Below are 9596 nucleotides of genomic sequence, written 5' to 3'. Positions count from 1 at the left end.
TGAATGTGGGCGCGGAGACATGCGGCCATGGAACAAACAGGCAGGGAGAGGTCTGGTAGTCCTAGTCTTGGACATACACCTCTTGCGTTTGGAACCTTCCTGTGGGTGCCTGCATCGCAGTGTAGGTGTCCTGAAGTTTGTTTCTTGATGTTAAATTCATGAGCTTATTAAAAGATTGTTGGTGGAGAGCTGAAAAATGGGACTGTTGGGAATGGCGGAAAACTTAGACTGAGAAGAAAGGGAATTACCTGGGGCATTCCTAGCTATAGGGGAGGGGAAACTCTACACATGCTCAGAGGGTTTAAAAAACAAAACAAAAAAACCCTCTGAGCTTCGGAGAGCTTTTTCTGTACAATGGGAGCCGTCAGGTGACATCAACCTATATGTGGCTGACGCATCCTGCTTGTCTTAGGAGAATCTCTGTTACTGTGCAGGAGAGGAGAGTTATGCTGGCAGTGGACGAACTAAGGTTACTTTCTCCCCCTGTGTGGGAGGGGGCAGCAGCTGGGGGACTCCAATGTATAGGGGTCTGGAGTCTGGACCACTCAGTCCATCCGCCCCTGGAACGGAGGTTTCTTTCTCCCTCCTCTCCTCTTTTTTTTTTTAAGTTCAGTTTAGTTTAGAAAATACACAAGACAAATAAATAAATTAACAAAATTATGATTGAAGGAGGAAAATGACGTCGCATTATTCGGTAATTACGCTTCCCTCTGGATTACTGTGCAGGTAGTTAGTGCTAACACAGCACTGCCTCAGTTCAATCTGCACCTCTAGCCCCCACCCCCCTCACATCACATGATAACTAGCATTTTTGTATTATGCAACTACCAAGAAATATCCCTCCACATCTCTGATTGGCTGCGAACCCCTCACCGCCTTCTACTGGCAGCTGTCAGCGCTAGAGGCTATAAGAGTGGCCTGTTCTGGGTGTACAGATAGATTTGGAAGGAAAGTCTATGTTCGTCCGTGTCTGTTAGATTTGACATTCAGGATCTCACTGTGGGCCATCCGATCTGGCAATGGTAGAGTGTTGTTGACACGAAAGTGAGCTGTTTAATGCTGGGGATCGTCGTAACTTTACACCCCTTTTCTCCTGGAGTGGTAGTGCCGAGGCCGGATAGGTCCCGCCTGCAGCACGCTGATTGGTCGCTCTCTGCGGCAGTGGGGTGTAGTCTCACTCTGATCAGCCATGGTTCCCTCGTTGTTGGCTGTGAGTCGGACATTGTTGCTGGTGCTGGGAGCGTCGAGAAGTTTTAGCATGGTGAGAGGGGAAACGGGGAGCTGTATGTGATTGAGGAAGGATGGGAAGACTGGGAGAAGCACTAGAGATTGAAAGCGATGGGTATGGAGTGAGGAGCGGTGTAGGACAGAGGAAAGAAGGGACGATGAAGCTGTAGAGATTGAAAGGGGTGGGGAATGGTAGAAAGAAGCGAGTGGGGGGGAAGTACCCTTCAGCTCTTGCATCTTTTAGGGTATGGGGCTTCACATAATCCCCCTCGGATTGAATTTTTGGGGAATTTATGGAAGAGCTGCTTTCACAGTGGGGTATATAGTGAGTTGCTGGTTGGACATATTGCAGCTGCTAAGAGTAATGCTGTTATCAACCCCTCCCTCCCGTCTTCGACTGTGGCCCGGACTTCGTACAGGACCTTGCTTCTGACTGGAAACTTTTTTCTTATGGTAGCAGTTGTGGTTGCGCAATGAGTCTGCTCGAATATGTGGAACTAGCGTTAATAAGCTGTAGGTGAGAGCTTTTTTACTGGGCTAACCTATTAAAAGCAATCAGATCAGTGATTGCTCTGTAAATGCCGTCACAGATGTAGTAGGTTAGCCCCGTTTATATAGGGTTTGTCTAAGTTTGCTACATTTCCACAGCTTTTGATGAATACTTAGTATTTCCTATGCCTGTGGCTGGAATTGGGGGCGCAGGCTGGGTTTAAAAGTCCCCCTGCTGCGCCTCATAGGCTTCATGCTGTGTCCTTTGTTGGGGTTAAGTAAGTAGTGTGGGCTAGAGTAGCATGTAGGTAGGGATGCATCCTAGGTGATCGTTTTTGGTCTGTTACAGTGTGCGCAGGCGACAGATTGGAAGACGGCCAAATCAATTTATGATTTCTCGGCCAAGGATATTGATGGGAACGAGGTATCTCTGGAGAAATACCGGTAAGTGAATCTGGTTTGTACAGCTGTATTGGCGTTATGCAGGGGTGGCAGAATATCTGTTAAGCAGAAGAGAGCAGATAGCTCTATCTTTGTCCATGCCCCAAGCTGCTGATGCAGAGTAAAATATTGGTAGGGCTGTGGCCCCACTGGACCAGCCCATTCTGCTATCTGTGGACCCTAGTTTTTAATAGCTTATAGGTATTCATAGGCAGTTACAACTCTCTCGATGTGCTGTTCATAATGGACAGATTAAATGGCCTATCCCATCTGCCCAGTTGAGTTTCATCCACTTTGGATAGCAGTACATATGAATTTCACTGTTCCAACTTACTTCCCCCCCCCCCCCCCCCCATTTTCCGTTGCCCTTCAAAGTAACTGGTCTCCATAACTTCTGCAAGTAAACCATTTCAGGTCTTGCAATCTTCACCTTTGTTACAGTAGTTCCCTATTCCTGCCTCTGCTTTCACAAGATGCTAGCAAATTGAGAACTTTGCTTAAAAACTATTTTGTTTAGCCTCAGCAAAAGTTATGCAGAAGACAGCTGGCTGTATCCCACTAATCCCTTTTACAAGGCCTCTCACTGTAAGCAGGGATAATACAGGACCAAACATTCAGATGAAGGCAGAAGTTGACTTAAAAAAAAAAAATCAAACACCAATTAAAGTGACATTGCAGATGCTTTTTTTTTTTCCTTTGTTCTATGTTGTCTCTGTGGTAAATCACATTTTCTAATCTAATATTTGCCCTCCCAGGGGATTTGTCTGCATTATCACAAATGTGGCCTCTAAATGAGGAAAAACTCCCGTAAACTACACTCAGCTTGTCCAGCTGTATGCTAGTTATGCTGAGAAGGGTTTACGTATACTTGGCTTCCCCTGCAACCAGTTTGGAAAACAGGTATATAGAGCTTAATACTAAAATAAGGTTGTGGCAGGGAGTTTGGGCTGTACCAGTTTAATGATTTATCCAAATCTTTTAGGAACCAGGCGATGAAGCTGAGATTAAAGAGTTTGCTGCATCCTATAATGTACAGTTTGACATGTTCAGTAAAATAGATGTGAATGGAGATACTGCTCACCCATTGTGGAAGTGGATGAAGGAGCAACCCAAGGGAAGAGGAACTTTGGGCAAGTGAGTAATGCAGTCACAGGAAGGGGTGAAATGGGGATAGCATTGCTGTGAGCACTAATCTGACGAGTTTGATCTGTAGGAACTATAGCAGCTTCTTATGTGTGGCATGTTCTATTGCTAGATGGGTTAGCATGGGCTGTTTTGGGGATGTCTTGAGTAAGCTACAGGACCTGCCGTCTGCCAAGTTTTAGACTTTGTCAGGACTCAAGTTGTGCTGTTTGTATTCCCCCAGGGTCTATTCTGACTTCTGCCATTTTTTTTTCTCTAGTGCTATTAAATGGAATTTCACAAAGGTAGGCCAGACTTTCTGAGCTGTAAAGTGGTTAACTTGCAATGTTCTGTTCCTTTTGTTGGGTTTTGGGTGATGTTCTAGGGGAACTTTTAGGCCACTCATGGTGGGAGGGGGGGCGGGGGGTGGTTACGCTTGTAAGTTCTTCACGAGCATTGAGAGTAACTTGTGGTTTGAGACATTTTATGTCAGTGTTGTGTGTACTATGACTTGTATCTTTATGTTGCTATACTGAAGTTGGGGGAAAGATTAGGGCTCTTGTGACTGAACACGGATGGACAAGGCTGTATAGATTTCAGTTATCTACAGTATAGTGCTTAAGGCACACCTAGTGAGGTTTTTCAGGATACCCACAATGAACATGCATGAAAAATTTGCATGCATTACCTCCACTGTATGTAAATTTATGTACATTGTGGGTAGTCTAAAAACCTGACTGGGTCCTGAGAACCACTGATATGAGCTGAGAATAGAAAAGAATTAACCTTTTGTAGTCATTCCCAGGCCTGAGGGTTGCTAACATGAGATCTACATAAAACAGGAGATAGTAAACTTGCAAATTTATACATATTCATTAGGAATGTCCTGAAAACCTGACTTTTTTTTTTTTGATTAGTGTGAATAGCATTGGAATAGATTGCAAACAGAGCAGCCCCACATCTGTGTTAGGATTCTGTTGAGTAATTTGGGCCACAAGCTGCTGGAATCTCTAGCTTTCACACTGCTCCATAATTAATGGCAAGCACCCATAGGGCATGTCTCTGCAGTTGGTCTAGATCATTTATTTATGTATTTTTAATCTCACAGTTTCTGATTAACCGAGAAGGACAGGTGGTGAAGAGGTTCAGTCCCATGGAGGATCCAATTGTAAGTTACTATACTCTATGAAATGGAAAGCTACAGTAGGCTCCTTTTACAAAGGAGGGTATTCTTAATTCCCTTGTTGGATCAAATGCAGTTATTTAGTGACCTAGTCTCTCAGAACAAATGGTTTGTCATGCTGTACCCTACAACTGTTCTTAAGATTACCTCTAAAAAGGGCATAGGATGGGAGGGTGTGGCAGGGGCATCTTTCTCAACCTTGTGTAAGGTCCAGGGCCATTTTTAACACCAACCCAGATAAAGGCAGGTGTGATGGTGACAAATGGCTGGGAGAACACACCCTCTTCAGAGTCTGTAGTGAGAACTCATCTTTTCTGTTCTTGCTAGGTAATGGAGAAGGACCTGCCCCAGTACCTGTAGAGATGCTGCTTCTGTTTCTTGGGATCTGTTCTGTGAGGGGGCTTCAGCTCAAGCATTATGAAGGTCTGTTTCCAAACCAAGCCATGGATGAGATGGACTGGATGACATGCATTGCGCATAGCTGGAAGAAGGCTCCAAGCAGAGGAGAAATCCACAAGCAGATTTTAAATTGCTGGCAGGGGCTTCTGTTAGTTTCACACTAGAGAACTCTGTATCTAGCCTTTTCATTATGAATTTAAAATAAATTTCATTCCTAAGGTTTGTGGGTTTTTCTCTCTCTCCAGTTGCAACTCATTATTTTCTTAAAGGTAGTGGGTGAAACTCACCTTATTGCAAGGAGGGTCTCCTGTTCTTTTTCCCTCCCCTGCCAACACATACAAATCTGTGCACAAGTAAGGAGCAAATCTCCTATTCATTCAAATCTTTACTGGGCTGAATGCAAAACTAGCTTCAGGTACATGTAGAAAATTTAGGAATTAGTTAAAGGCACATAAAATAAAAAATAAAAAGCTTTACATATGTACATCTTTAATTATAAATATGCCCATAAATGAGGCAGAAAGGCAGATTTAAAGTAAGTGCCAGTAGGCCTTGGAAAATTGCTGTTTAAAATGTTTTACAACTTAAGTCAAGGAAACTGGTTATAATTTTGTACCAGCATTGGTTTAGGCTGAGTCCTTGGTCGAAGGGAAGTTGTCAAGCTTTTTGAAACCTCCAGGGCTACAGTAAATCATTTAATGCCCCTATGCTTTGGGGGGGAAAATACTGAATTGTCCACCACTTAATCCCAAAAGCAGGATGGGAGTTACCAAGACAGCCGGGCCCTACCTGCTGAACATTTATCCTATTCATGCTTGGGCTACCAGCTTATTTAGTTAGATCAAATTTGTGCACAGTAAACCTTGCATATCTTATGTAATCAGGCTTGCCAGTGGTAAACACTGCTTCTTGTCTTGGCCTCTGCTGCTAAACTAGGCACCAGAGGCCAAGATATGTCTGATCTGCCTGCTGGGACTTGCACACCAGCACTACTAATTGGGAGAGAAGAAAACAAGTTGAAGGTAATTCAGACTAAGGCAGCTTGAGCCTTCATGCTCAAATGCTGGGGGCAGAAGGTTGGTGGATTAACACAGGAGAGGAAATTAGTTAAAAGCCTGATCACCTCCTTGATTCTTTGGTATAAGAAATCCTATGTATGTTTCTTACATACTGTCATGTTGCTGTCCCCCTAAAATCATCATTCATGATCTTGCTAAGAGAATGACCGCCCATAAAAACTGCAAAACTCATACAGCAGATTTCAGTGAGCTTAATGAGCACTGCATGCAGCCATCCCTTAAGTACAATGCAGGACTGGTATTACAGCTACCTCTTCTTCTGAAAGGAGGCAGGGCTGGAGAGTACAAAGACCCTGAGACTGAGAACAAGCCAGTTGTTACCTATAACACATGAAGTTAGAGAAAGCAATTAGCTCCAGCCCCGTAGCTTCTTGATAGCTTGTGCTCCTACCTGGACTGGAACAGCTATGATGGATTAGCAAACTCCTTCCTCTTTAAAGGTATTTATAGAGAGATATCTATATAAATCTAGATATCTGTCTCTATAATATTATAAATAAATTTAAGAGCTATGCTCCCCACCCCCTTTTCCATAAATAGTTATTTAAAAGCAGCCTACCCTATCTTCCCTGGCTTGTCAGCCAGCATCCCAGAACCCTGCCAGTGTTTCACCCCCATACTGGATGACACTTTGACGGTCAGTGCTTGGGCTGTCCTGGGGAGGTATATTTAGTGTACTCAACATTTCTTCCAAAATCTCCCGGAAGTTCAGCTCTTCCTCCTGTGTGTGTAGATGTTCCTGCAGTTGTGGCAGCGGTTCCTGGGATGCAGTGTTGTTGTGTCCTACTATGCTCCGGTTCTCATATGAAGGGATGAAGCCAAAGTGCAAAGGAGCAAGCCCAGCTTGGAAGGGTATAGTGCCAGCCACGTCCTGTGACTGGGTGGTGTTGGGCAAGAGGTTGTTCATAGGGCTCTGGGTTAAGTCTACAATCTCCTCTGGTGCTAAAAAGTGTCTAGAGAGAGGGAGTGCCTGTAGGTGCTGCTGAGGGAAGGTATAGGGAAGGGCTGGAAACTGCGCCTTGTCCTGGAGCATGCTGCTTTGATCCTGCTTCCGTTTTACACTTGCATCCATCTGCCTCAGGTCCTCCAACACTTTGTGTACACAACCCTCAGGAATTTTTATTCCTGTAAAAAAAAAAAAGAACACAATGCAGGCTAAAGCTGTCTTTTAAAGTCTCCCATACAAGTGTATATGCTCAATACATAGTCCCCTTAAGAGCAGGAACTCTCTTACCCCATATCAATATTATACTAGCAGATCAGGATAATATGCTGTATAGACAGAAGTGCTTGCCTCTCTAGAGACAATTTCTCTGTAAAATGTACAGTAGACAGCTGAGAGAAATTCTGTTGTCATGCATGGTTAGAACTAGAAAGAAAAAGCTAGTGAAAAATGTAATTGTGTGTGTGTATACAGTAAATGAAGACCTGTATGGTCCAACCACAGTTGTATCTGATGTTCTATGCAGCTTACACACCTCTGTCCTATTTAAAGTATGAACTTCATTTAGAAACCATTTTACTAAAAGTTTAGCGCACACTAAATGCATGGAAACCCCTTTTATACTTATAGGCTTCTTTGCACTTAGCACACACTAAGCTTTTGTTAAAAGACCTTTTAACTGCACTTTGATACCATGCTTTTGTGCTATAGCGATCCTCTGCTTATCAGCCATTGTTTTTGTCCTCACCACAGCCCCTGAGAAAGTAGTAGGCATCCACTATCCTCTCCTTGAATAAGTATTTCCTGATAATCTTACACATAGGTCTACCACCCTACAACCTCAATTCATGGACTCCAGTTCTACTGCTTCCTGATTTCTGCAAAAGATCTGTTTGTATATTAATACCTTTCAAGTATTTAAACTGTATCATATCTCTAGTGTATACAGTTTCAAGTCTTCAACTCTCTCCTAATGTGCCCTATGGTGCAAAACCCATAACATTCTTTTCACCTTCCTCTGAGCCTCTTCAAGTCTTTATTGTCTCAAACACTGAACACAATACGTCAAGTAGGGCCTCACCAAAAGCTTGTAGAAGGGCATTAACACCTTTCCTCTCTGCTAGCCTCTATGCAGTCTACTATCCTTCTGGCTCTGGCTACCACTTTGAGATGCTCAGACATCAGATCCCCTTTTCCTGTCTGCACATATCAATCAGCTTCTTGCCCTCTATCACATACAGGTCGTGTGTGTCTTGGGTGAAAGTGCTTGAATAAAAAAAATGTGTGAAAGACTAGTTTACTATGAGAAAGTTGGAGAGCTGTTCCTATAAAAGTTACTTCTGGTGCTTGAGTCCCACCCCTATATGCATTATCCCTAATTAAGAGGATAGAGGAGATTTTTTCACAGAGTCAAGGATTTACATCAACAGATGAGTAGCTCTGACCTTATCAAATTAATTGTAGCTCCTGTGCAGATTATTGATCACATAAAACACACCTAATTAACTTTAAAGAATTTTAGAAATGGAGGCTGCATAATTCAATGTAAATAACTTTTAAATACCTAATAAATATGAAAAAGCCAGTCCAGCAATGATATATGGGTAATCTAGTCTTCTGTTAAGTGGCTTCCTGCTATTGTAGAACCTGTGGGATAGCTGTGTCCACCAACCAACAGGTGTAGACAGAACTGAAAACTGAGCTGAGGCATCCCTCTTTTGACATCCAGGCCTGCTCCTCAGAATTTTCTATTTCCAGCAGGTGGATAGACACACTTTTCAGCTTCTAGTTCTGAGTGATTGTCAACTGGTCCCCACTTGAGCTTTGTGGGTGGTTTAAGTCTGCAGAGACACAGCTGGAGCTTTCAGACCCCTATCTATGGTGCTGTGCAAATTTACTTCTTCCTTTCCTTCACCTATCCCCTGCTTTATATGGAGCTCTCCTTTTCCCCCACAACCAACTTAGCAAAAAAGAGAGAGAAGGAAAGAGGTTTGATGGAGAGCATGGGGCAGAGTATCAGTCCTTAGTCTCTCTCAGCTGGGGTAAGACTGCTGGAGACTGTGAGCTTGGTGGGAGTAGCTGGCAGTGGTAAGTCCAACTGAAGTTGGATTCAGAATTGCTTGGATGTGGAGTCCAGCGCTATACAGATGGAATCAAAGGTCATGACAGAGGGTCTCATCAAAGGACAGCTGGAATGGCCCCTTCTCCTGTCACACCCTCTACCAAACTACCGGTTCACTGAGGGACTCAACTGCCTCCCTTTAGCATTGTTCCCACTGCCAGCACTTCTGAGGAGCTGGTGTGCCAATGATTACATCAGGCAACATAAGTTCCATAGTCTGGCACGAGCCCGACACCAGAGGGTCTCATGGTTGCAGAGGAGGTGTCAGTCCTACTACTACTTAGCAGTGCTACAGCGCTACTAAAACATACGAGTGCTGTACACCTAACATGTAAGAGACGGTCCCTGCTCAACAGAATCTTTTACAATCTAATCAAGACAGACAAATAGGCCAAATAAAGGATAAGGTGGGAATATAAAACAGACATGGGTACCGAACAAGTGAATAGGAGTTAAAGCAGCCTCAAAAAGGTGGGCTTTTAAACTAGATTTGAAAATAGCCAGAGCTGGAGCTTGACATACTGATTCAGGAAGTATATTCCAGGCCTTTGGTGCAGTAAGATAAAAGGAACGGTGTCTGGAGTTTGCAGT

The 9596-nt window shown here is 43.6% G+C and overlaps 2 protein-coding genes across 3 annotated transcripts in view; one reads left to right on the top strand and one right to left on the bottom strand.

The window, feature by feature from the left end:
* The first annotated feature begins 1003 nt into the window (after positions 1-1003).
* GPX4 (glutathione peroxidase 4) lies at positions 1004-5080 on the top strand. 2 transcript variants are annotated; one of them, XM_030219856.1, is made up of 7 exons: positions 1004-1022; positions 2066-2160; positions 2913-3057; positions 3140-3291; positions 3560-3584; positions 4388-4447; positions 4790-5080. In XM_030219856.1, the coding sequence occupies exons 1-7, from the start codon at positions 1020-1022 to the stop codon at positions 4820-4822; spliced, it is 513 nt and encodes a 170-aa protein (XP_030075716.1). In that variant the 5' UTR covers positions 1004-1019; the 3' UTR covers positions 4823-5080. The 2 variants fall into 2 exon arrangements, with proteins under 2 accessions (XP_030075716.1, XP_030075715.1); XM_030219855.1 differs by lacking the exon at positions 1004-1022 and adding an exon at positions 1042-1261.
* Positions 4832-9596, bottom strand: part of SBNO2 (strawberry notch homolog 2) — a 216497-nt gene continuing 211732 nt past the window's right edge. The window contains 1 exon segment of the mRNA XM_030219853.1: positions 4832-7065. Within this exon segment, the coding sequence (XP_030075713.1) occupies positions 6518-7065 (548 nt within the window). The 3' untranslated portion in view covers positions 4832-6517.

This window comes from Microcaecilia unicolor, chromosome 11 (assembly GCF_901765095.1).
Source record: "Microcaecilia unicolor chromosome 11, aMicUni1.1, whole genome shotgun sequence".
Classification (NCBI taxonomy): domain Eukaryota; kingdom Metazoa; phylum Chordata; class Amphibia; order Gymnophiona; family Siphonopidae; genus Microcaecilia; species Microcaecilia unicolor.
Note: the sequence above shows the minus strand (reverse complement) of the source record. Positions and strands in the feature narration are given on the sequence as shown.